Source organism: Chenopodium album, chromosome 2, assembly GCF_948465745.1.
Source record: "Chenopodium album chromosome 2, dcCheAlbu1.1, whole genome shotgun sequence".
Classification (NCBI taxonomy): Eukaryota; Viridiplantae; Streptophyta; class Magnoliopsida; order Caryophyllales; family Amaranthaceae; genus Chenopodium; species Chenopodium album.
The window spans coordinates 152,683-180,496 of NC_137835.1; the positions used below are offsets into that span (position 1 = coordinate 152,683).

General features: G+C 44.0%; 1 protein-coding gene across 2 annotated transcripts; it reads left to right on the forward strand.

The window, feature by feature from the left end:
• The first annotated feature begins 1,932 nt into the window (after positions 1-1,932).
• On the forward strand, positions 1,933-26,969 carry LOC145578339 (signal peptide peptidase-like 2). 2 transcript variants are annotated; one of them, XR_014098853.1, is made up of 14 exons: positions 1,933-2,337; positions 2,831-2,989; positions 3,077-3,188; positions 4,778-4,897; positions 5,089-5,240; positions 5,408-5,581; positions 5,750-5,784; positions 6,400-6,556; positions 6,671-6,724; positions 25,347-25,439; positions 25,535-25,677; positions 25,776-25,811; positions 25,919-25,989; positions 26,163-26,218. XR_014098853.1 is itself a non-coding variant. In XM_081635679.1 (14 exons), exons 1-14 carry the CDS (start codon positions 2,209-2,211, stop codon positions 26,672-26,674), a joined length of 1,608 nt encoding a protein of 535 aa, XP_081491805.1. In that variant the 5' UTR covers positions 1,933-2,208; the 3' UTR covers positions 26,675-26,969. The 2 variants fall into 2 exon arrangements, 1 of the variants encoding a protein (XP_081491805.1); XM_081635679.1 differs by lacking the exon at positions 25,776-25,811 and adding an exon at positions 26,550-26,969 and having other exon boundaries at positions 26,163-26,246.
• Positions 26,970-27,814: the final 845 nt, after the last annotated feature.

The window sequence follows — 27,814 nt, forward strand, 5'->3', positions numbered from 1 at the left end:
CGAGACAGGGGAAAAGAGGGGGCCCCACGCTGGTGGTTTCCTATTAGGGGGCTTTTTAAAAAAAATGAAAATTGATAAAAAAAAAAAACTAATCACATTGTGACACGTGTCACAAGTAACCTATTAAACAGGTTACCAACAGGTCACGTTCTATTATAGAAGATGTGTGTCAAAGGTCGTGTTATTTTGAGATAATCTAAAGGTGGTTCCATTATTGGAAGACCGGTGAATGGTGGTATTATTCTTGGCAAATTTTCCTTATTATATACCAAAAGCTATCCTAAGTCCCATAAAAGTTACCCTTATTACTCAGTTACTTTTAGGGTGTGTTCTATTCACCTGATTTTTACTTATTTGAACTTATTATCTCTTAGGGCTTGTTCTCATTGACTGAACTCAGCTGAACTGAACTGAACTGAAGTGAGCTGAACTGAACTGACTGAACTGAGCTGAACTGAACTGAGATGAACTGAACTTAACTTAACTGAACTAAACTAAACTGAAATGAATATTTAATAAGAGAAGGAAATTAGGAGCTGAACTGAACCGAACTGAACTAAACCGAGCTGAGCTAAACTGAACTGAACTGAGCTAAACTAAACTACTGAACTGAATTTCAACGTAAGAGAACAAGCCCTCATTAGAACTTATTTTAGTTATAAATTAAACTTGCCCCTGATTAACCCTTATGCCTTATCACAACTTATCTAAACTTATTTTTCCTGACCTTATCTTATCTGAACTTATTAACCCTGAAATAAGTGAAAATAAGGTGACCAAGACAAGACCTTAATCGTATAAAACTACCCTTATTAAACTATCAAAACTTACACAATGTGATTAAAAGTTATCAATATTTCTTTCTTTTTTATTTTCAACATAATAAGTTAGTAAATTACTGTACACCTGTTTTATTAAACATTTTTTTTTTCTTTATACTAGCACTTCCTCCGTTTTTTAATTAACTTATACACTATTCATGTGTTTTACTTTGACTTATACACAATTCATGTATTTTACTTTGACCAATTTTATATACTAAGTAAAAATATAATCATATGGGGTATGGATATAAATTAAATATTATCATAACTTTTATCGATCTCTCATCTAAAATATTGATGGTCAAAATTATGTCTGGCCAAATATGCAAGTGCCGAGTTTGACTCTAACTTTTAAAAAAAAAAAAAAAGTCTTAGTTGATAGAAAACGATAAAGAACTTGACTAGGGATGTCAATGAGGCGGGTCAAGTAGGAGACCCGCCACTGGGGCGGGGATGGGTCTTGGTTTGGCGGGTGGTGGGGCGGGGATAGGGATAAAAACCATACCCGCCATGGGTGATGGGGTGGGGGTGGATTTTAAGTTGTACCCGCCCCATCCCCGCCCCGCCCCACTTCGTACCCGCTCCATCCCCACCTCATACCCACATCTATATATATTTACAAGCAAAATTATATACTTTATACTTGTTTATAAAATAATAACGTGAAATATAATATTAGTTATAATACTTTGTAATACACTTATATTATAAACAAAAATGTGTGTAATATTAAAAATGTTTTTTTTAAAATTATAATCCGTATTAATTACGTAGGATTGTGTATTTAAGAGACGGAGATTAGGTGGGTCTTAGGTGGGGATTAGGCGGGTCTTTGGTGGGGATTAGGTGGGGATGGATATCCAAGTGGAGGGTGGGGCGGGGATGGTTTTGGAGTTATACCCGCCGGGGCGGGAATGAGGATGAACATTGGACCCGCCGCGGGAATGGGGATGAAAATTTTAGGTGGGGATGGGGATGGGAACTGGGAAGGCTAACATCCGCCCCGCCCCGCCCCATTGACATCCCTAAACTTGACCCAGGAATATTTGAAAGCAAGAAGATTTTAGTTAAGATGAAAGGCATAATTTTATCTTCCACCTTTCAAATTAGCGTTCTTGAGTCTTGACAAAAACCAACACTTTTGCAGAAAACAGGAAAAAAAAAAAAGGAAAAAAAAAAAAGAGTAAAGTACAAATTATTTCGCCATTTTCAATTTTTTATACAGCTTCAAATTCTTCTTCTTCCCCATTAAAGAAACTTATTAAAAGATAAAAATTTTGCTTCTGCTATAGTTGCGATTTCTGTTAATTGGTTCATCAGACATCAGTTGATGCTCCTGAGGTTTTTTCTGCAGAAGACAACATAGTATCAAATCAAAACACTGATGAATTTTCAGAGACTAAGCTTGTCTCTCTTACTTTGTACTCTAGTAGTGAGTGTCAGAGCTGGGGACATTGTTCATCATGATGATAAAGCTCCCAAAAAACCTGGTTGTGAGAATGATTTTATTCTGGTAAACTTATAATTCTCTAATACCCACTTTCTATTTTGTTGTAATTTCATCTGGGGTTTTCTTAATTGTGCTGTTTATTTGAGTTTATGTATGCAATTTCATAATTTGATTTTCATTTGGGTATATTTTGATGTTTGTTGGAATGAAAGTTTGATGAGTATTGTTATGATTAAATTTGTTTTTCAATTTATGCTACGGATTATTTGTGTAGAGTTGGGACTAGTAGGGACTTGGGAGGGGATTTTGGGTGTAAAGGGAGCCAGAAATGGTAATGATGTAGGCAAGATTCGATCTTAGGTTTTCGGACCGCCCCAATCAAAGTTAGTTGGCATACATGAGAGTACTTCTTTTGAATCCTGATGAATAAAAATTTACTTGTTTTGTACTGTTAGGTAGGATGATTCAGTTTGTGTTAAGGGTAATTCTTAAGCTAGTGACTTGTTTGCTCTAGAAGTATGGTTGATGATTTTGTGGTGATGGCCTCCTTGCTTAGGTGAAAGTGCAAACATTAGTCGATAACAAAAATGATCAAGAATTCGTTGGTGTTGGTGCAAGATTTGGTAAGAGGATTGTTTCAAAGGAGAAGAACGCTAAAGACTCGCGCCTAGTTCTTTCTGATCCTCCTGATTGTTGCACTAAGCCAAAAATAAAGGTTGCCATCTATTAACTTTTGTGAAGTGAATTGAGATTGCATATGTCTCCCTTTTTTTTTCCTGCTCATTCATGAATTGTATTGTAGCTTGCCGGAGATGTCATTATGGTACACCAAGGTCACTGCAGATTCACCACCAAAGCGAACGTTGCAGAAGCTGCTGGTGCCTCAGCAGTTCTAATTGTAAATGATCAAAATGGTAATTTTCTGAAAACTTAACTCTCATTGCTTTATAGCTGTGTTGGTTATGAATAGTCAGCAGATAAATGGCTGTTAAGAGAACTTCTGTCTGTTAACGAGCCTCCAGATAAATAATCTTATCATTAGCAGAAGTCTCCGCAAGTTGCTAGGTTGTCATAATAAGCTCATTTATGTTTTAAGTTTCCCTTGCCATTACAATTGTTGGATTAATATATCAAAGGTGACAGATGTTAAGCAATAAGCATTGATGTTTTCTAGGTTACCTTTGTAAATTCAGAATGTAAACAGCTTAATTTCCTCTATCCTACATTGTTTGCAAGCTTTGGAATTGGTGACACAACATCATGCGAAGAGGGATTTCTATGTGTTGGGAGCCCTGTCATAATGCTAGGGGATTTTTTTGCTGAAGAGAATCTGTTTCACAGTGATTGGGACTTTGAGAGACTATCAACTAATGTTTTGGAATGTGAGGATGCTAGCTTCAAGGGGTTTTGCCTGCTGAGATTTTATTATGACTTTATGAATTTGATCGGTACATGATTTGAAAAGAAGGGACTATGAACCTTGTTAGATTTTCTTTTTCTGAGAATTAACTATCTATCTCTTTTCACTTTTTTGGCCACAATCAACAAAGCTTTAACTAAATTTGTTTTGCCATATAAATTGCTTGGATGTCAGAAATGGTAACAATAAGTAAGACATTGTGTTATGAATAAACTACTTTTTTTGAAAAAAACTAAACTCGGAGTCTCTAACTAATCTGAGAGTAAACATTATTTACTCCACGGCAAAAAGTGTAAATAAAATGTAGGACAGAGAGAGTTGTGGTTTTACAGAAGTGGTTAATTACCTTTGCTAATCCATGTACTATGACAAATGTTTTAAGATTATGGTCCCTACATTTCCCGTAAGACTATGTGTAATCATTTTGGACTTCAGTACTGTTTGTATTTTATAACTTCTCTCTGGGATAATCCTTTGTAAGATGTTACATTTTTTAGAGGTATTATGTTTTTGATTTTATAGAAAGACAAAGGATATAGTATCCAACAGTTAGGCATGAAATAGAATTAATGCAGGAGACATTGTATCTATAGGCTTATAGGAGTACTAATCGTTCAAAGAAGTGGACTTGGTCAAAGGAATTGAAATATGATCTATGTAATGTGATAGTGCGAAACTAGAATCGATTATGGTTTTGATGACTCATCTTTAGTATCATCCTTCTAGTCTTTGGTGACACTATGTCTCATTTAATTTCCAAATGTATAAAGCAAATACATGGTAATGTATGTAGTACCACCATACATGTTGCAGTAATCTGATCATTTCTCTGAGAATTTTTGTGACACCATGAATCTTAAACAGGCTCATCAGAGTGCCATTTATATTAGTCAGGCCATTTTTAGTCAATCTTCTGTACTGACCAAGAGTAGCTTAATTGGCTGTCCAAAAAAAAATAAAAGTGACACAGACACACATTGTGTCTGTATACGCATACATATGTATAGACACTAATACAAATACATACTTCATATGATTTAATTTGGAATGAATTATAAGATCAGCTATTTTATTTGTTTGTAGAACTTTACAAAATGGTTTGTGAACCTGATGAGACTGATCTCAATATCCATATCCCCGCGGTTATGCTCCCTCAAGAAGCTGGTAAAACATTGGAGAAACTACTGTCAAATGGTTCTTCTGGTTAGCTTTCACCCACTTACACTCCTCCTATGGTGAATGATGAGATTTCTAGTTGAATACTTTCTTTATCCTAACTTGATGTACATGCTCTTAATATATCATCGCATCTCAGTGTTGCCTTGAATCACACATTCACACCACATGATAATCTTTCTGTAAAGTGTTTCTAAACATTTGTCTCCTTTGTTCAGTATCTGTGCAACTGTACTCTCCACGAAGACCGGTGGTTGACATTGCCGAAGTGTTCTTATGGTTGATGGCAGTTGGCACGATCCTGTGCGCATCATATTGGTCAGCTTGGACTGCCAGAGAAGCAGCTGCTGAGCATGAAAAACTATTAGAAGTAGGTCTCTTTAATAATATATTATCCAGTTTTATTTTTTATTTTTGTTATCTTGGTGTAAGGGGTAATAAGAATGGGCATGCAGGTATTATTGATTAATCAATAGTAACGTATCTCCTTTTATTTATGGTTAGCTGCTGATTGTTTGTTGCAAATTTATTTCTTAGGATGCTTCAGATGAACTCTCAAACATGGGCTCTGGTGGTATTGTGAACATCAGCACAACATCGGCTCTGCTGTTTGTTGTTGTAGCTTCATGCTTTCTCATTATCCTTTACAAACTGATGTCTTCTTGGCTCATTGAACTATTGGTGGTGCTTTTTTGCATTGGTGGTGCAGAGGTTAGAATTTTTTTCACAACTTTTTTCCCTTCCTTTATATTAATTTTTGATATATACTTCCTAATCTCTGCGATATAAACAAATCACCTTCCTCAGATTTTGGCTATTAGAACAGACCTACCACATCTGTACTTCTGAAGAGCTTTCTTGTGTTCTTTTATTTTTCAGGGCTTACAAACATGCTTGGTTGCTTTACTTTCAAGGTACATATGCTCCGCTTGCTTCTAATTTTGTTCCTAGTGAAAACTGAATGCCACAGAAAACAATCCGAGTTCTGTAATACTTTGGCTGTTATTTATGTTACACCATCATTACTTAGTTTGCTTGGGATATAAGAGGCTTAGTGTTAATTCTCATCAATGTGTATTTTCTGATCTCTAATAGCCACAAAAATTACAACTTAGAGGATTACTCATTGCTTCTGCCGGAACTTATTTCATCAAATTTGCCAACTTAGATAATCTGCTAAGAATTAACATTTATAGTACTGTGATGCTTCTTAAATACCCCCTCCAATCCTTCAAGTTTGGAGTTCCTTTGATCTCTTTGAGATGGTTACACTTCCTCTCTCTTCTGTTTTCACCACTTCCTACTCTACACAAAGGTACCCACATGGTCGCCTGCATATATTCAACTAAACTATTATATTGTATACTTTTTTCTCCCACTTGTACCCACTCTTATACCCTCATTCTCTTAAATTGTGCATGCAAGCAGTATCTGTAACTCACTCTAAAAATTTAAGGGACTATGTAATGTACAAATTCATTATGTCTAATTATCACATAAATTTTGTAACACTTCGATTTACATTGCAGATGGTTCAAGTTGTTTGCTCACTCATATGTGAAAGTACCTGTTCTTGGAGCTGTCTCATACCTTACTTTAGCTGTTTCACCATTCTGCATCACATGTGCTGTGCTTTGGGGAGTTTATCGAGATCTCCAATTTGCTTGGATTGGTCAAGATATACTTGTAAGGATGAAACACTGTACTGTTACATCTTGTATAATGTTATTTTGGATATAAATTTGTCGTTCATAATATTATTCTAGTGTTGACTTAATAATCGTTTTTATGACGACTCAGGGAATCTCTTTGATAATGACAGTTATTCAAATTGTTCGGATTCCAAATCTCAAGGTAATGAACCCCTCCCTCATCCTCTCATCTTTTAAAAACAAATTGTTGAGAGAAGTTACTCAGATGCTATCTTAGTTGTCTATATGAGAACTTGGGGATTGTTGTCTGTGGGTTTTAGAAGTAAGTTACCAATAATTGAACATCTGTTCTGGGTGTTTTAGCATATTTAAAGTAAAATTCGTAAAATCAAAACCCCCAAAATGTGATCTTTTACCCTTACAAAGAAAAATATTGAACTTTGAAACTGATTTTATACTTGGACTAAACTTCTCTTTGCCTGCTAAGGGTGACTGGGTGAGCACTGAGCAGCATATCAGGCTTGAAATTTAGGGTTGCAGTATTTGGATGTGCCCCATAACCGAAAAAAATATAGGGAGGGCTCCATTTCTCAATTTAAGAAATAACACTTAATGAAATGTAATAATTATATACTCAATCTAAAACTTTCTTGACTAGGTAGAATTATGGGCTAAAAAATTGTTAACTCTAGTGCTTTCTAATTGTTTCTAACATGTCCTGGATCTTCTACTAGTAGTTGTTAATTATCATTTGCCTTTTTTGCACATTTTTCCCGAGCTTGCAAGTTTTTTTTACTCTGAAATTTGGCTGACTGTTGAGGTACCTTGTGGCAGGCTGGCAGCAGTAAAGGAGAAAAGTAGTTACTCTGTACAACTTAGAATCCTGAAAACCTTGTTTTAAACTCACTTTGTCCCTAATTATTTGCCCCATTTATCTTTTTACGGTCCTCAAGATACGTCTTATAACATTAGTATCTCCAATACTTACAAAAAATTATAGAAATATGATATTTTTAAAGTAAGCATTGTAACGAATCTAACAAGATCCCACTTGATTATATTATTTCTTATATATTAGTGAGAATTTGTAGTCAAAGTTTTTAAAGTTTGACCTACAATAGGGAAACATATAGGGACGGTGGGAGTGCATGCTAATTTGGTGCTTAGCCCTGCTATCCTCTTCCTGAAAATGAAAATAAGTTCATGGAAGAATATAACTTTCCTGTACTATTAGACCTTTAGCTATGAAAAAGCTCAACCTGGCAGAAACTGTTCTAAGCTGGGGAAGAGCAGATCCTGACCCAATCTGAACAGCTATTGTTATGCTGCACTGTAATTTTGAAATTGTATGTGCTTGGAATTATGGATATAATCATACTGTTTTCATAGTTGTCTCATTTGAATAATTGAGAGCTAGCTAGGAAGCATGGATAGTTCAATTGATCATCATACCCGTACCAGAAACCTGTTACTCACCCGTATCCTAATTCGTACTGGGTATTTTTCTTTTTCTTTTTTTTTTTTTTTTTTTTTTTTGAAGAAATTGGTATGGGGTATTTGATTTCATTTTATACTTTTTTTTAACAAACTTTGTTTTTAATGAATTCATTTTAATGAATTTTTAGTAATTCTCTTCATCTTCTTTAAATATAAAAATTTAGATGTATCAGATAATATTGAGAATTTCATAAAATCTTCTTTTTAAGAATATATTTATATTATACTTAAATAGTCATACCAGTATCCTCTATTTTTAAACTAGTGTATTACGTACCCATCTCGTATATGTACCCAATTTCGTACCTGTAACCTGTTCTTATGCAACCTAGCTTGGGAGTGCTTACTTTGACAATCATGAACAACTGGTTTATGTTATGGACTATTCCTGAGCACTTGTAATTAACTCTAAAATAATTGAAGGCTGAAAGCTTGGACGAGTTTTAATTACTGAAAGTTCGAATTACACAGGATAAGCATAACTTCAGGTTATGAATCTCTAATGGCTTGAGGCCACAACTCTCTAAAGGATACTACTCAATTTCTGGATGATCAATTAACATACCAAACATACTACTTATACTAGAATGCAGCTTAACATGTGATACTAGACTAAATTAGAAAAACATTAATTAAACACAAAGAAACTAGCTTGCTTTCTTTCCTTCCTTCATTCTTAATGGGATTTGTCTTCTACTCAATTAGAGTTATCCTGAAGAAGGGTACTGCCTTGTATTGCTGCTCCTTCTTGACCACGATTGACCTTCCTTCTTCGAGTATAGACTTTTATAGGTGGCTCCATCACATTACCCGCCGGCTCGAGATTCACCTTGTCCTCAAGGTGGAAAGTCGGAAATCGCTTTGCAATGGCATCCCCATCCTCCCAAGTAGCTTCGAACAGAGGTAGCCCCTTCCACTTACTTAGGACTTCCACACTCGGCTTTCCCCCACCTGTCTTGTGACGGACCTCCAATAGCTCTTCCGGTTCCGCTGCTAATTCCATCTCCGCGGATAATTGCTCCGGAATTGAAGGATTAACCCAGGCATCCCCGATGGCTCTTTTTAATTGGGAAATATGAAACACGGGGTGGATTCTGCTCGAAGGTGGAAGGTCTAGCTTGTAAGCAACCTTCCCAATCCTTTCCACCACCTTAAAAGGACCATAGTACCGGGCTTCCAATTTCTCGAACGGCATCTTCGCTAGTGAGCGCTGTCGGTACGGCTGTAATTTCATGTAGACCGTTTCCCCAATTTCAAACTGCTCATCCCTCCGCTTCCGATCAGCGTTCTTCCTCATAATTTGTTAGGCTCGGCTGATGTTAGCCTTCAACTCCTCTAAGACCCAATCCCTCTCTCGGAGCCATCCCTCCAAACTATCCACCGGAGTTTGACCCGTGCCCAATTTCCATAACTTCGGTGGTTCGCGGCCATACACCACCTTAAAGGGTGACATCTTGGTGGTGGTGTGGGGAGACGTGTTGTATGAGAACTCGGCCCATGGTAACCATTTAGCCCATTGTTTGGGCTGACTTGAAGCAAAACACCGCAAGTATACCTCTAATCCCTTATTCACGATTTCCGTCTGGCCGTCGGTTTGAGGATGGTAAGACGTACTCCGCTTCAATTGTGTTCCTTGTAAACGAAATAGCTCCTTCCAGAACAAGCTCATAAAGACCCGATCCCTGTCCGACACTATGCTAGCCGGAAACCCATGATGTTTCACCACCTCGCGCACGAAACAATCGGCCACCTTGAGAGTACTGTAAGGGTGTTTAAACCCTATAAAGTGAGCATATTTAGAGAGTCGATCGACTACCACGAGAATGGAATCGACCCCTTTGGACAACGGCAGCCCGTCAATGAAGTCCATGGAAACGTCCTCCCGGATGGCTTCCGGAATTGGCAACGGTTGCAACAGCCCCAACGGGCTTTGTTGTGACACCTTGTTTCGTTGGCACACCGTACACCTTCGGACTTATTCACCCACGTGTTTTCGCATTCCAGGCCAGAACCAGTCGGACGACAACCGGAGGTAAGTTTTAACCTCGCCGTCGTGACCGCTGGTGGGAGAGTCATGGTGCTCGTGAAGGAGAGTAGGAATGATGGCTGAGTTACTGGGTATTGCAATGCGCCCTTTGTATAAGACCCGTTCTCCCTCTAATGTGAATCCCTTTAACTGCTCCTCTCCCTTCTCAAGGCCCATCTTGATTTGGCCCAACCATGGGTCTCTTTGGATTTCATGCTCTAGCTCTTGCCAATTAATGTGCTGACAGAACACTAAGGTCTTCAATTGGGCCGTGGGCTGCTCTTTTCGTGATAATGCATCAGCTACCTTATTAGATGGGCCTGGCTTATATTGGACTTCAAAATTGAAGCCAATAAGCTTCCTAACCCATTTATGATAATCCCCCGCCACCTCGGTTTGTTGCGTGATGTACCTTAGGCTTTGTTGATCCGTGCGGATCACAAACTTCCTTCCAAGCAAATAATGCTTCCACCTCACCACGGCTAAGCACATAGCCATTAACTCTTTCTCGTAGATGGATTTATCACAGGCCCTAATTCCCAAAAGTTTGCTATAGAAGGCAATGGGCCTACTCTCTTGCATTAACACGGCCCCCAAACCGAAACCCGAAGCATCGGTTTCAACCACGAACTCCTTGCTAAAGTCCGGCATGGCTAAAACCGAGGCGCTGGTCATAGCCGTTTTGAGCCTTTGGAAAGCTCTCGTTGCCTCCTCGGTCCAAGCAAAGCAATCCTTTTTAAGTTGGGCCGTTAACGGGCCTGCAATGTGGGCATAGCTAGACACGAATTTGCGGTAATAGCCGGTGAGTCCGAGAAACCCACGTAACTCCCTAAGATTTTGAGGAATGGGCCACTCTAAAATGGCTCTCACTTTCTCTTGGTCCATGGCAACCCCTTGTTGGGATATGACATGACCCAAATAAGCAATCTTGGGCCTCCCAAACTCACATTTCTTCATATTAGCAAAGAGTTGATTTTCCAGAAGACACTCTAACACTTGTTGTAGGTGAATCAAGTATTCTTGCTCATCCTTACTATAAATAAGGATGTTGTCGAAGAAGACTAGCACAAATCGACGTAAAAAAGGTCGGAAAAGATCGTTCATCAACGATTGAAAGGTGGCCGGAGCGTTGGTTAGCCCAAAGGGCATAACCAAAAACTCGTAATGACCCTCATGCGTTCGAAACGCGGTTTTGTGAGTATCTTCCCTCCTTACCCGGATTTGATGATATCCGGATTTAAGATCGAGTTTAGAGAAAACCCGAGCTCCGTGCAACTCATCCAATAGCTCATCGATAACCGGTATCGGATATTTATCCGGTACGGTCTCCTTATTTAACGCCCGGTAGTCTACACAAAATCGCCATGACCCGTCTTTTTTTTAACCAAGAGAACCGGGCTAGAGAACGGGCTAGTCGAGGGTTGGATTATGCCGGCCTCTAGCATTTCTCCGATCAACTTTTCGATCTCATTTTTTTGAATTTGAGGGTATCGGTACAGTCGGACACTGATCGGGTAGCTGCCATCTCGGAGTATTATGGCGTGTTCTCGCCCTGTGGTAGCCCAACCGGCATTTCAAATACCATATGATACCGTGTCAGCAGCCCACTTAGAAAAGAAGGCACTTGGGCCTCTTTCACTGGCCCATGGTTGTCTTCCTCTTGATCCAACTTATTGATCTCGACCCATACCCCATTCTTCTCCTTACTCAAGTTTCTGAACATAGCCTTCAATGAAATTTGAGTCTTCTCTAAGGTGGGGTCTCCGACCAACGTCACCGGCGCTCCGGCAAGGGTGAATTTCATAATATGAGTACGCCAATTTGTGGCGACGGTGCCTAGTTTCTCGAGCCATTGCACGCCTAATATCAGATCGGCCCCTCCCAAGCTCAAGGGTAGGAAGCTCTCCTCCACCTTGACGCCACCCTCAAGCTCCACCACTACGCCTTCGCACCTCCCCTTTCCCTGACCATATCTCCGTTTCCGAGCGCCACTCCGAATTCACTATCCCCCATCACTACGAGCCCGAGCTCTCCTACCAAAATGGTAGAAATAAAATTGTGCGTTGCGCCCGGATCTATCATCACCACCACTCCCCTTTCCCGGATCTTACCCCTTAGTTTCATGGTTTTTGGGTTGGAGAGACCAACCACCGAGCATAGGGAAACCCCTATGGCCGCCTCCCCTAGATCGGTGTCGCCGTCTTCGCAACCAATGAAATCTTCAGCTTCGTCGTTCTCCCCGTCGCCGAGCACCACCAGAACACTCAACTCCCTGCGCTTACACCGGTGGCCAACGCTCCACCTTTCATCACAGCGGAAACACAACCCTTTCGACCGCCGGTCCTGGTACTCCGATTCAGTGAGCCGTCGCGTTCCTCCCGTGTTCTGACTGCTTGTTGGGTTGTTGGGCCGACCCAAGTTAACAGACATTTGGGCCAAGTTTTACTTGGACCTACGGAATTTGGCACCCCAAATGTCTGGATCAGGCCTCCCTTGTTGATGGAAGAGCCAGCTTGGCTAGAGCCCGCAACCGAGGATCCCATATGGACTCCTCCCCTCCATCCCCCAACGGGTTTCTGCCATTGCTACACCCTGTGTTTCTCCTCAATACGCCTAGCTACTTCCATAGCTCGTTCTAAGCTTGTTGGATTTAGCAAACGTAACTCCGACTTCACCGCCCCTTTCAGCCCGTTGATAAATTGGCCGAGCATAATGCTTTCGGGAATGTCCTCTAGCGGGGCGGCCATCTCAATGAACCGTCGGCGGTATTCTGCCACCGTTCCATCTTGAGTCACCGCAAGCCATTGCTCGTGGAGGATGCCCGAATGGGAAGGGCGGAACTCGTTAAGAACTCGTTGTTTAAGGTCTGGCCACCCATAGAAAGGTCGCCGCTTTTGTTCCCATTGGAACCATTTGAGAGCGGCGCCGTCCATGGCGACCACCGCTGCTTCCACCTTCTCCCTCTAAGTTAATCTGTAAAATTCGAAGTACATTTCAGCCCGTGCGGTCCAATTATCTGGGTTAATTCCGTCGAATACCGGCATCTCCAGTTTCCGATGCTTCCAATGGCCTCCTCCTCTGCCACCGTCTCCGCCACCTCGCCAGCGCCAATCACCCTGGTCTTTCTCATACGGCCTCTCCCTGACCGGCGTAGGGATGGGCCCCATCTCCAGACCTGGGCTGTCTCCCCCACCAGCGGAATAGCATGTTGTTGTGGTTGTGGCTGGGCTTGCTTCGCCTTCTCCACCTCTTCCTGTAGTTTGGAAATTTTTCCACGGTCTATGGCGGCCTGAGCATCCACGGTGCTCCGGAAACGATCGATGCGGTCTTCCATCTTGTAAACAGCCGCTGCGATAGCCTCCTCTGTTTTCTTTCAATCCTCTTCAATTTTCTTGCGTTCCTCCTCCATTGCGGCCTTCACCGCCGCTGTAACCACCCTCGTGAAGTTGTCATCGGGAATTTGGAGCTTCTTGTTGAGGGCCGTCATCTGGGTTTTCAGGCCTTCCAACGTCTCTTCCATGGTCACCAGTGTTGAGTATTCGCTTCCTTTTTTTTTTTTTTTTTTAAATTCTGGTACGGAGTGGTGTTTTCCGGTTGCCGGCAGTCACAGGACCACCGCTCTGATACCAAGTTTGTTATGGACTATTCCTGAGCACTTGTAATTAACGCTAAAATAATTGAAGGCTGAAAGCTTGGACGAGTTTTAATTACTGAAAGTTCGAATTACACAGGATAAGCATAACTTTAGGTTATGAATCTCTAATGGCTTGAGGCCACAACTCTCTAAAGGATACTACTCAATTTCTGGATGATCAATTAACATACCAAACATACTTGTTTAGGGTAATTTTACCCCGCCACGTGGTCCAATCAGAGGATGTGTCAGCCTCAGGATGGCCCAAAGTGGACCAATCCCTGCTTGACACGTGTCACTCCAGAAATAAAGGGAAAATGGCGGCCTTCAGGCCCAAATCCCGAGGACGCCGCAAAACGGCGCAGCCTACCAATGATTAGGGTTCCGTAACCTAATCAGGGGCACAATTTCCAAAGATCCTATAAATAGGGAGATGTCCCTCATTTTGAGGGCACGTTTTATCATTTAGTACACATTTACTCTTTGATAGAGACATCCTGAGTTTGGAATCCGAGCAGATCCCTACCTAAATTTCCGCACCTTTTTCTCCCTTCAAGTTTCTAACTTGTGCGTCGGAGGCGGAGCACCACCCAACCGGTGTCTCCGTTTGTTTTGCAGGTACAGCTCATCCTGGATCAGTCTTCGTGTCGTAACTCTCCCGAGGGACAAAAACACCCAAAACATTTGGCGCCGTCTGTGGGGAGAGTACCTCGAAGATGGTTCAAGAGTCTGTACCACCCCCTAACCGTCTGGGCGAAGACCCAGAAGTCTTTACAGACCATGAGGAGGATGAAGATCCTCAGGTCGAAACCTTTACAGCCGAAGACGGCTTTCTCAGAATCAAGCGCATCCGGCCCAGAAAGACTCTGGAGCGGGGTGCCTCCCAGGCGGGTCCGAGCAGACCCTCTGGGCAGCCAGAAGGGGAAACCCAAACGGTAGCTGGATCAGCCCCTGTCCTGAGACGAACTCATGAGATTCATGACAAGTTTCAAGGGTGAAATTAAAGAGCTGATCACCAAAAGCCGGGCTGGCCCAAGTAAAGGTCAGTCGGCGAAGAAGACCCCTCTTGAGAAGGGGAAGTCAGTCAGAAACCGGCAGCCCACTCCTCATCTAAAGGAGAAGGCAGTCGGGACCATTGATTGAAAGAATACCAATAACACTCGCCGGACTCAGCAGCCGGTGAGAAGTAAAAAATCAACTCTTGATGCCCGGGAGATCATCAACCGGAAAAGAAACCAATCGCTGTCTGAGTCGGCTTCAACGTCGAACTTTCCAGACAGCTTCAACAACATTTCTGCAGGGAGTGCACCCTCCTTGCATGAGAGTCAGACAGGCGGTAATACCGTCCATTCTGGCCCTTATATGATTGGAGTTGTCCCGTATGTGCCTACTCGGGCTTACGGGCAGTATCCCCCTCACTTCATGCAGCTAACCTCTGCTTCGCCTGGGTGAACAATCTTCTGCGTTCACTCGGGAGATAACCGAGGCGGCTCAGCCGGCCCAGGTTAAGAACGTGTTGGTTGGTACCTATGATGGTACCAACAATCCGGAAGACCACCTCATGGCCTACACCAATCTCATGTATCTGCAAGGGTTGGATGATGCCACTTGGTGTCGATGCTTCCCGACTACATTGAAGGGCATTGCCCAACAATGGTTTGGCAATCTGCCGGCCAGGTCCATCGATAGCTTCAGGAAGCTTGCCTTCCTGTTTGCTTCTAACTTCTCAATGAACATCCCTGCTAAGAAAACAAGCCTTGATTTGAGCACTGTTAAGCAGGAAGAGAGAAGGGCTGCGCTCATATGTCAAGCGGTTCAATCTGATAAGAATTCAGATTCAAGGACTGTCTGACGAGGTAGCTTTTACAGACTTTTTCAAAGGTCTGAGAGACGGGTCGACCTTTAAGTTCGACCTAGTCAGAAAAGGGGCTTTTACCTTACAGGCGGCCCTGAGGGAGGCGGAAAGCTACATCAAAGCTACCGACCTCTGCTCGCCTGGTAACCAGTCGGACTCCAAGAAGCCCGACAAACAGAAAGACAGCCGGTGAGCTCAGCCGGCCAAAAACAAAGAAGAGAGCAAGAAAAGAAAAAAAGTATGGGCGGTTACTGACTCTGACCAGCCGTCCCAGAAGAAAAAGAAAGAGTTTAAACCGTACGTCCCCAAGTACGAGTTTAACAAAGACTGTAACTCCATCCTCATGGAGGTAAAGGACCGGTTGTCCATTGAGAAGCCGAATCCTATGAAGAGTTCTGTCCAGTCACGGAACAAAAATAAATTTTGTCAGTTCCATGAGGAGGTTGGCCATGACACCAACGACTGCTTCAGTCTTCAGCGAGCGTTGGACCGTCTGGCTGACAAAGGGCTGTTGAAGTCCTACATTTCTAAGTCCCCAGCCGGGGCAAAAAAGAAAAAACAAGGGTCAGTCCTCCAAGACTACCCCCCAGCCTGCTAGTAGTTCGGATACCGACAAGGAGCCGGTCTACACTATAGCAGACGGGTTCTCATGTGGTGGCCCTACCATCCGGGGCACCAAGAGCCATCTTCGAAAGATGGACAAAGATGATGATGAGCAGGCGGAAGCCAGCTCCTCCTTCCCAGACGTCCTGATCACTGAGAAGGACAGGGGCAGCGTCCGCCGCCCGCATGATGAACCGGTGGTCATTGAATGTAAGGTTGCCAGCCAGCTGGTTGGACGGATCCTTATTGACACCGGCAGTTCATCAGACATCATCAGCCTGAAATACAATATCAGCAGCATGCATCCGGTCACCCACCCCTTGGTTGGCTTTGGGGGTGGGATGGTCTACCCAGCCGGGAGAATTGACTTACCCATCCGGCTGGGAGAGAAGGGCCAAAGACGACATATTGTCGTCAGGTTCTTGGTCGTTGAGGAGTTGACCGCCTATAACATTATCCTTGGCAGGCCAACCCTCAACGTAGCCAAGGCAGTAATCATCCCATCTCTCATGCTCATCAAGTATGAGAAAGATGATGGCACTGTTGGTTCCCTGAATGGGGATCAGAAGACGGCTCGAGAGTGCTACCTCTCAGCCGTCAGGGACACTGTAACCCAGGCGTCCAGGAACCAATAGACCTTGACAATGTCAAGGATGCCGATCCAGCACCTGCCCCACCAGCAGCCGGTAAGAAAAGAAAGGCACCTCTGCTGGTGGAGGTGAAGAAAGAGAAAAAATAGCAATCACTGACCGGTGAACAGTCAGACGAGCTCCGTCCTCAACCGCGTGGCGAAAGCATTGATCTCGTTCTGGACGACAGTCGTCCAGAACGTACTGTTAAGGTTGGGACGGTAGCTCATGCTACCTTGGGTGCAAGCATGCACCTTTTGCTGAAGGAATTCAAATACATTTTTGCCTTTGAAGTAGAAGAGATGTCAGGCGTCAGCCCGGATCTCGCTGTCCACAAACTCGTCGTGGACCCCAAAAAGAAGCCCATCCGGCAAAAGAAAAGAAACCACGGCGAGGAAAGAAGTCAGGCGGCAGCTGCCGAAGTCAAAAAGCTGCTAGACGCCAGGTTCATTCGGCCTTGTAATTTCCCCGACTGGATGGCCAATGTGGTCCTTGTTAAGAAACCGAATGGGACCTGGCGCATGTGTGTTGATTACACAGACCTCAACAAGGCGTGTCCAAAGGACAATTATCCGTTTCCAAAGATCGACAGTCTGGTCGACTCTACAGCCGGTCACGCCTTGATGAGTTTTATGGATGCCTACTCCGGCTTCCATCAGATACCCCTGTGGAAGAAAGATCAAGAGAAGACGGCCTTCGTCACTGATCAGGGGCTATTCTGTTACACGGTGATGCCGTTTGGCTTGAAAAATGCGCCGGCTACGTTCCAACGGATGATTAATACTGTCTTTGTTAATCAAATTGGGAGGAATGTGGAGGCGTACATTGATGACATGATAGTCAAATCCAAGCTACAGACGGATCACCTTGCTGATCTCCGAGAAACATTCACCACCCTCAGGCGGCATAGGGTTATGTTAAATCCTAAGAAATGCGTCTTTGGTGTTGAGTCTGGAAAGTTTCTCGGATTCCTGATTGATCAAAGGGGGATAGAGGCTAACCCTGAAAAGATACAAGCGGTGATAGACATGAAGTCACCCCATTCTGTCAAGGAAGTGCAGAGGCTCACCGGCTGCCTGGGTGCCCTGGGGAGATTCCTCAGTCGGTCAGGTGACAAGTGCCTCTATTTCTTCCAAGCAATCAGGAAGAAGACCAGATTTGAATGGGGGGATGAGGCTGAGGCGGCGTTCCAGAGGTTTGAAAGAGCATTTACATTCTCTACCTAGGCTGGTCAGCCCTTTGCCTAGGGAGACGTTGTATATGTACTTAGCCGTCTCAGATCATGCCCTCAGTGCCGTTCTCCTTGCTGAGCGAGACGGCGTGCAGCTCCCGGTTTACTTCATTAGCCATGTTCTTAAAAATGCTGAACTCCGGTACCCCATGATTGAAAAATTTGGCCTTGCTTTGTATATGGCATTCAAAAAACTGAAGCCCTACTTTTTGGCACATCCGGTGGTGATTTACACCGACCAGCCACTCAAGCGGCCAATGTCTACCTTGGACTCATCCGGGAGAATGTTGAAATGGGCTATTGAAATGCAAAGTCTTGAAATCACTTACGAACCAAGAAAGGCAGTGAAAGGTCAGGCGTTTGCCGACTTCATTGTTGAAATGACCCGTCCGGTGGCTCCGGATAATCTTGATCAGGTTTGGAAAGTGTATGTAGACGGGAGCTCTACTAAGAACGGCTATGGTGCAGGCGTAATTTACGAGTCTCTTGAAGGACAGATTTGAGTATGCACTACGCTTCAAATTTCAAGCCTCTAACAATGAGGCGGAATATGAAGCCCTGCTAGCCGGCATTCGCATGTGTAGGGCGGCAGGGGCCATGAAAATTGACGCCTACTCTGATTCTCAATTGGTCGTTAGCCAGTTTGAGGGAAGCTACGAGGCTACTCATTCGGCTATGATTAAATATCTTCAGGCAGTCAAAGAGGAGACCAAGGCACTTGAGGAATTCCGGCTGAATCAGGTGCCTAGGTCGGAAAACAACCAGGCGGATGCATTGTCAAAGCTGGCATCTTCCGCCTGCCATGATACGCCTCGGTCAGTCTTCTGGGAAGTTCTTGAAAAGAGAAGCATCTATGAGGATCCCGTTGGAATTCTGGACCGAAGCTCTACCTGGATGGATGGCATCCGGGCCTATCTCTCAGACGGCACACTTCCTGATTCGCCACAGGAAGCAGCCGTCCTGAAGAAGCGAGCTGCAAGCTTCGAGTTGAAAAATGGAGAACTCTTCAAGGCGGGGTTTCTTAAGCCCCTGTTGAAGTGTGTCACCCCAGAAAAGGGGAAGGAAGTTCTCGAAGACTTGCACTCGGGATTCTGCGCCTCCCACATAGGCGGCAGGTCCCTAGCCGTCAGAGCCAGAGCCAGACGACATTACTTTTGGCCCACTCTTGAGGCAGACGCCAAGGAGTTGGTGAAGAAATGTGACAAGTGCCAAAAGTTTGGCAAACTCATTCACCGTCCGGCTACTGATCTGACGGCCATCCACAGCCCAATCCCGTTTGCAAAATGGGGCATGGACATTCTAGGTCCTTACACGCCTGCGCCAGGCGGAAAGCGCTACATCTTGGTGGCTGTGGATTATTTCACCAAGTGGGTGGAGGCTGAGGCGGTTAAAAACATCAAGACCTCAGACGTAATTTCCTTCATTTGGAAGAACATTATCACCCGGTATGGGGTACCTATGTCTATGGTATTTGATAATGGTCCTCAGTTTGAGACGCCTCAGCTAAAAACTTGGTTGGAAACTTGGTTGGGAGATCAGGGGATCTCAAGCTATTTTGCATCTGGTCGGCCCCAAGCAAACGGCCAAGTTGAAGCCTTCAACAAACTCATCTCAGACGGCATTAAAAAGAAAATAGAAAGAGCCGGTGGCTTATGGGCAGAAGAATTAATCCATGTCGTATGGGCCATCCGGACAATAGCGAAAGGGGCAACCGGTGAAACCCCATTTCTCATGGTTTATGGTGCTGAAGCCGTCTTGCCCATCGAACATTACGAGCCGACTCTCAGAGTCATGCTGTATGATGAAGAGGCAAACTGGGAAGCAATGCGCCTGGCATTGGATTCACTCCCAGAACGCAGGGGCAATGCCGCCTTGCGTCATGAGATTTAAGAATGACTAGAGCCTACAACAAAAAAGTACACAAGCGTCCTTTGAAAGTTGACAACTTAGTGTTACGGAAAATGGAGGCAACCGGTAAGGCCAATGAGCTGGGAAAGCTAACTCCAAATTGGGAAGGCCCCTACCGGATCTATGAAGAAGTAAGGGATGACACCTACCGCTAAGAAGTAAGGGATGGCACCTACCCCAGACGGCAGACGTCTGCCTAGAACTTGGAATGTAGATTGTAGACAATCTAAAAAAGTACTACTTCTGAGGTTATAAATTTTTTGTAAACAGTGAGTCAATTAATGAAGATCCAGACTTTGTTTGCAAAATTGAGTTATTGTTTGATTAATCCATCCGGGTAATACCCAGGCGGATTCTTCTTTACCTAACTTAGTTTGACACTTAGAAGAGGTTACATTTGTTGAACCGCCTGGGTAATACTCGGATCCCTTATTTGTTTAAGTTTGATACTTTGTTTATTCAACTGCCTCATTATCTGCGTGGGTAATACCCAGACTGACCCGTTTGTTTAAAAAACTAAGTTCGATACTTAGTGTAAATTCAATACTGACTAAAAACTAAGCACAAAAATGTTTAGTGGCTATACAACCGGTCTCAAACAAGACCAGAGGCTAAAATGGCCGATGGTTGCTCACTTTATAAAATCATCTGTCCCAACATGGACAAAGGCGTCCGCCGACACCCCTCCGGGTGCAATCGTCGCAGAGAACAGACTATTTGTCGGTTCCACGTACATATGCAGACGGCAAAAATTGAACGACCAAATTGGTCAACTCATAGCCGTCTGACCAAAATAACCTATGAAGAATGAATAAGTTTCCAGATGTCGGATGCCCATAGGCATCAGTCGGTCACCGGCTGAAGTTCTCACTTAGGTTATCCATTCCAAAATTGCACTTCCCACCCCAATTGGGGCAAAAGAGTTGTTCAATGGCTATGAAATCTCTACCAAGACGGACAAACGCCGTCTGTGTAGTGACTAAAATGCCTGTTGGTGTACGGCTGTGCACTTGGTTTGGGGCAAACACTACTGTGATTGATTGACTTACAAACATATCATGCTCTTTGCAGCATCAGATGTTTTCAAGTCAATCAACCAACTCCACTTGAAACCAATCACACAGCCGTCCAGGGTCAAGGACAGCCAGACTATTGACTAGTTAGGCAAAAATCGTCGCATGCTTTTAATAAGTTAGGCAAAAATGAAAAATTTGCACAAAATAAAAATTCAAATTCAAATGCAAAATGATCAAAACCGACTCAGTCGGTGCATTTCATAAAAGTCCACCCAACCAAACGGTTGTAGTGGATCAAATGTTAACCGGACCCCGTCCGGGAGAAAGAAATTGTTAATTAACCCGGCTCCTTAGCCGGTAAATACAAGGATACTCGGCACGCAGGCCGGAAAAAGTAAGTTTTGGCATACAGCCGCTGAATAAAAGAAAATAAAAAGCAAAGATTGGCATACTGCCGCTGAGTGGTCACTTCTGGCCTGCAGACGGAGCCTCCTGGTCCCCCTCCTTCTCCTCATCATCTGAGAGTATCTCCTGTGCTTCACCACGGACGGCTCATTGTTGGAGTTGACCCAGGCTTCGAAAGAGGCAGGCTCTGGCTCGCCTTGTTCTCTCAAGTACACCACGTACTCGGCATAGTTGTGCGCCAGTGCCCAGATGCTATAATCCGCGTCTGGGTACAAGGCAGCCCAGGCAATCTTCATACGGGCGTCATTGTCAGCGTCACTCTCAGCAACAAGGCGGTTTTGCTCCGCCTCCAGGGTTGCTGCAAAGTTCTTCTGAGCCTGAGCAGCCTCCTTCTCCAGCTTTTGAACCTTGGCCTTCAGTTTGGTGTTCTCTTCGGAAACACCTTTAAGTGTGCCAAGGTCCGTCTGGGCCTTCTTGAGCGCCTCATCAGCCTTCTTGGTGCTCTCATCCGCCTTCTTCTGGGCCTCCTCCGCCGCCTTCTTAGCCGTCTCAGCATCCGACGCCTGCTGTTTGGCCGTCTCCAGATCCGCCTCCAGCTGCTGGATTCTAGACGCCTGTGTCATAATTATTGCTTTAGTTTCAAGTTCATTTACGATAGTCGAGTGTAAAGCAATATTATCAGCGTCTATGGCGGACTTCTTGGCCCTTTTTACCTCTTCCCGTTTGCGGGAATAAGGACGTTTGAGCCCGTCCACCCGCAGCATGGCCTGCAAAAAGTCAGGCGGCATAAGTATGGCAGGCGGGATAAGATACTTGGAAAGAAATAAAATTGACAAGTTTCTTACCTCAGCCAAAAGGGATAGAATGCGTTCTCTATCCCAGAGATATTGTCCTTATCCCTCTTCCGGACGGCTTCCAGCATGGCCTTGGCATGCTTCTGGACGTCTGGCCAGCAGGGAGATTGATCTGCACCACAATCAATACGTGATGAGTGCGAAACTAAGGCAGCACCTATTTGTTGCCGACCGTCTGAGGATGACGTCTGTTGGGAGTGGGATTTCACCCTTAAAGGCCACCCCAGCTCAAGCGGGGATTCGAAAGGGTTCTTACCTTCAGAGCCGGCCAAGCGGGAACCGCTTGCAGGCGTGGTGAACCCCGCGGCTGCTGATAAGGGGTTGACAAGATCAAGGCACACACTGCCTACCTTCTCGAGTCTCCCCGCTATCCGCATCGTCTTAGCCCCGGCTGAGGCGCCAAGAGTTGATGCAGAGGTGGTTTTTTTTATTTTGTTGAGAACGGCAGGGTTCTCCTCCCTAGCCCGTTTGAGTTGCTTCTCAAACGACTTTCCAACCTCTCCTCCCTGAAAAAATAACCAAAGTTAAGGTTAGCATCCGGGAAAATGATTTTAAAGGATCAACATATGAAAGGGTCAGGCGTTTGTTACCTTGGCCTTGAGCTCAGCCGCAGCTTTCTCCGCAAGATCTTTGCGGATGGTTGCAGAAGACCGTTTAGGAGTTTTCTCCAACTGCAGCATGTTTAGAGCTTCTTCTGCAAAAAGAAAGAAATTGGTCAATATCATAAATCAATTTCGATAGAAAAATACTACAGACGGTATAAACTCAAGCGCATACGTTTTGTAAACATGTGCCCTAGCCCGCATGCGGCTAGGAAACACTCATCCCTGAACCAGGCGCTCTTGGGGATCCAATTTTTGGGGACTTTTATTGTTTCCCCGGTTGACAGAGTTGCGTCTGTGAGGCCGAAAAAGTCTGCCTCAATTATCTTGTTAAAATCTTCCTCTGGGATCCGGGGAAGAGCGCACTTCCTGCCAACAAGTCGGGCTTCTTATTGTACAGACGAAATTCATAATTTTCCCGTCTAGTTGGGGCTGACATCAGGTAGAACCTGTGCTTCCAGCCATCGAACTTTGAGACCTTGTCCAAGGTCATCATATATTGCGGCTGCGTGGTTAGAGTGTACCACGCCCTCCAGCAGCCGCCTGGGCTTCTGCTAAGATAGTGCATGCTTGCAAAAGCCTCCCAGCCAGGGTTAAGCCCCTAGAACTCGCAGGCGGCAACATACCCCAGAATGTTGGTCCAGGAGTTGGGGGTAAGTTGCCAGACCCAAGGCCGTAGCCTCTTAAAATTGCCTTCACCGCCTGGTGAAAGGGGAAGCGAAGGCTAGCTTTGAACGCCGCCTCATAACAGCCAAAATAGCTGTTGGCGTTCTGTTCATCGTCCTCCCAGGCGATGGTGCCATTCTCAGGCGGCACCCGGATCCTATACCCGTCTCCTAGCGGGTGCATTTTCGTAAAATTCTTTAAGTTTTCTTCCATTTGGACCCAATCCTTGGAAGAGACGTGGATGCTGAAGGGATCATCCTTCTCGCTCCACTTTTTCCTTTCTTCCTCCTCGCTATCAGGAAGCGGTGGTAAGTCATCACTGCTTTCAGAGGTAGAGGCGGAGCTGTCGCTCTCCGTCTCCTCCTCACTTTAACCCAAAGGGGCAGAGACGGCCTCGTCGCCGCCTTGGTCACACTCTTCCAAGAAAGAGTCAGCAGGGGTTGAAGGAGCGCGCGGAGGGGATCTCTCCAGAGCTGGTCTCCCTGACCAGACGTTTCTCCCTCAGGCGTTCAAACGCCTGAGCCTTCGCTTTTGTAATTTGGATCCGTTGCCGTCTGCATTGTCCGAGCCATGGTGTCCTGCACAAACACATAACTGGTCGGAATCCAAGGCAAAGGGTGGTCCCAACACCCCGAGACGGCACTCCCAGTCCTAGACTCGGTCGTCCCTGGTGACCGGCTGGACTCTAACCTAGGCTGTGTCGTGTGTGTTGGTGATGCATCCATTTATTGCAAGAAATATGTACAAGCGGTGAAAAAAGAAAAGAGCTGAGAGAGACAGAGACGGTACCTTTGGATTTGATATCTGAAGGAAGGCGGGTCCACCTGGGTCGTCGAAGAACAAACTTTCTTACTCGCGTCTGACTCAAACGGATGACTTCTGCTCTCTCAAAGTTTTTCTCTCTCGGAAATTTTTGTAAACGTACAAAATTATGAGGGTAAAACAGCTATATATAGAGGGTAAATATGGGGGCATTTTCGTAATTTACTCGGAAGGGGAACGGTTACTCTTTAATGGTAAAATTACCGCCAACCGGAGCGTGACACGTGTCACAGATGCCACGTGGCGTGCCACGTCACATCTGTGAGGGGCAAATGTTTAGGGTAATTTTACCCCGCCACGTGGTCCAATCAGAGGATGACACGTGTCAGCCTCAGGATGGCCTAAAGTGGACCAATCCCTGCTTGACACGTGTCACTCCAGAAATAAAGGGAAAATGGCGGCCTTCAGGCCCAAATCCCGAGGACGCCGCAAAACGGCGCAGCCCACCAATGATTAGGGTTCCGTAACCTAATCAGGGGCACAATTTCCAAAGACCCTATAAATAGGGAGATGTCCCTCATTTTGAGGGCACGTTTTATCATTTATTACACATTTACTCTTTGATAGAGACATCCTGAGCTTGGAATCCGAGCAGATCCCTACCTAAATTTCCGCACCTTTTTCTCCCTTCAAGTTTCTAACTTGTGCGTCGGAGGCGGAGCACCACCCAACCGGTGTCTCCGTTTGTTTTGCAGGTATAGCTCATCCCGGATCAGTCTTCGTGTCGTAACTCTCCCGAGGGACAAAAACACCCAAAACAATACTACTTATACTAGAATGCAGCTTAACATGTGATACTAGACTAAATTAGAAAAACATTAATTAAACACAAAGAAACTAGCTTGCTTTCTTTCCTTCCTTCATTCTTAATGGGATTTGTCTTTTACTCAATTAGAGTTATCCTGAAGAAGGTTACTGCCTTGTATTGCTGCTCCTTCTTGACCACGATTGACCTTCCTTCTTCGAGTATAGACTTTTATAGGTGGCTCCATCACAGTTTACTTTTGAGATAAATTATTTGGTTAAATTTATGATGATGTATGTTTACAGTTTACTATCTATGTTATGTGAACCAGGTGGGTACAATTCTTCTCTCCTGTGCCTTCTTGTACGACTTATTTTGGGTCTTTCTGTCGAAGAAGTTATTTCATGAGAGTGTGATGATTGTGGTAAGTAAAGCTTTATCTACCACTGTTTGGCTCAAAAGGTTCACCGAAATGCATACATTATTCTAATTTTAATGCCTTTAATATTTTTATTTTAGGTAGCTCGCGGTGACAAGAGTGGGGAGGATGGTATTCCGATGCTGCTGAAGGTTCCACGCATATCTGACCCATGGGGTGGCTATAGCATCATTGGTTTTGGTGACATCCTTTTGCCAGGATTGCTAGTAGCTTTTTCACTAAGGTAGTACTGAATATTGCTTTTGCCTAAGGTTTTTCATAGTTCTTGGTACATTTCTCTACCCACCCAATTCATCCCCAAATTTGTTTTTCTACTGTTAGTGAGGAGAACCTGCCAGCCTAAGCCCGTACAACCAGGCAAGGCACGAATTCTGGTAGAAAAAAAGTGTAGAAGTTTCAAGCAACCTCGTGGAATTTTAATAAGTCAACTGATGGTATATTTATTTTATATATCTGTTTGACAGGTATGATTGGTTGGCGAAGAAGAGTCTTCGAGCTGGATACTTCTTGTGGACGATGATTGCTTATGGATTAGGTTAGCAAACCTGTTTACCTTATCTTGTTCCCATTGCTCATTCATCTTTGTTAGTTAAAGCATGGTGCATAAGATCAGCTCTGATGCACATTGTTTACTTCTGACAGTTTTGTATAATTGATCTTCCTTTAGATGCTGATTCTTATGTGAAACTTTTTTAACAATATTGACAGGTCTTCTCGTTACGTATGTGGCTCTAAATTTGATGGATGGACATGGCCAACCTGCCTTGCTGTATATTGTCCCTTTTACTTTAGGTATGTTTCCTGATGCACCACAAAGGCTTTATCTGCTTAAGAGACTTCCACTCAGTTTGGGATTTAAAGCAATGTATGCTTTGGGTCAAAGATCCACTTGCAGCCATTTGTTATGTTAATGCTATAACCAAATAATCAACTTAGTGCATAAAGCTCTCAACCATACAGAAACCTGACCACTTAAAATTCACTCAGTGTTTCTGGTGCAATTGCGTAGAGACTGTAAACAATTAATTATGATGGAAGAACTCACACACGGAAACATCACTTTTTACCGTCTAATATGATTTGCGTGAATGCCAGGAACACTATTGATGCTAGGAAGAAAGAGAGGCAATCTCAAGAATTTATGGACAAGGGGGGAACCCATCTGGCCTTGCTCTGATATGCAACTGCATAAGCCTGAGGAATCAATTCAAGGAAAGTAGACCCTTGATTAACGTTCGATGTAATTATATATAGTGATGTGTAGTATATTTAGTAAATCACTAATTTACTAATCCTCCAACTTCCAAATCCTAACAAAGAGGAGTGCTAGGAGAGTGCTCCCTTTAATCCTATATAGTATATCGCCTAGGAGACTGACCAGAATGTGTGTCTGGTCTGCCTATGTTTCTAAAGGAACTCTTCAACTGATTATGTATACTTTTCATGATGAGCCGTGTGCAGGAAACTACTTATTCTACGTGTAATCATCCTAATCGAGATGAGTAACTTCCTTCAGGTCATGTGCTTTTCATCGTGTACATTAATAACATCATTGAGCTGATTATTTGTGTTGATTGGATTTCTAGAGAATGGAAATTTTTCAGGAAATTGTCTTAAAATTATCGAGAAGAGCAGATGAAGATAATTCGATTGTGAAACATGGTGTGGAATAGAGCTAGCAAACATCCAACTTTTTTTAGCATTTTTTACTACACCATTGTGTGGTTCATTTGGTGGCTGGTTCCTGGGAATGAACGTCTTTGTTAATTGCGCTGAAGTATGTGTCTTCTGCAACAAACTTATACTTATTACGTATTAACAGACTTGGCTTCTAGGATTCACCCAGGGAATGAATTTTCCGTCCTGTTTTGCAGGAGCTGCTCTGGTAACATCAGTCTGGTGCATTCTCTTGACTGGGGAATGTTTAATGCAGCTATTATTTAGGTCATTTTGGGTTAGGCTAATTGGCTCTTCGTATGTCCTGACCATGAAGGCTAGGCCGACCAGGTGCGCAGCTGTCTACTCATAAGTCCTGACCATGAAGGCAGGGCCATTCTTGCAACCAGGTTCACAGCTGTCTATCCGTAAGTCCTGACCATGAAGGCAAAGCCGTTCTTGCAGCCTGGTGTGCAGCTGTTTATCGGGTGCTTACAGCAAACTGATTTCCTGTGGCTGTGATGGCATTATGATTTGAACAGATACCCTGCCACCCCGGAGCTTGTTACTTGACCGGCATGACCGCGGAAGGAGGGGGAGGGGATGATTGCAACAATGAAAACTTCAATTTAAGATTTTAAGCAAATATATTTTCTACCCATAATTTGTAGACAAACTCACTCAAATCAAGCCTTCTTATTCTA

What these genes read in the sequence shown, in the direction of transcription:
- LOC145578339 (XM_081635679.1), top strand. Translation starts at nt 2,209, where the DNA reads ATGAATTTTCAGAGACTAAGCTTGTCTCTCTTACTTTGTACTCTAGTA. An exon ending in GGATTGGTCAAGATATACTT is followed by an intron (nt 6,557 to 6,670) that starts GTAAGGATGAAA and finishes ATGACGACTCAG; the next exon opens with GGAATCTCTTTGATAATGAC. An exon ending in TATTGTCCCTTTTACTTTAG is followed by an intron (nt 26,247 to 26,549) that starts GTATGTTTCCTG and finishes CGTGAATGCCAG; the next exon opens with GAACACTATTGATGCTAGGA.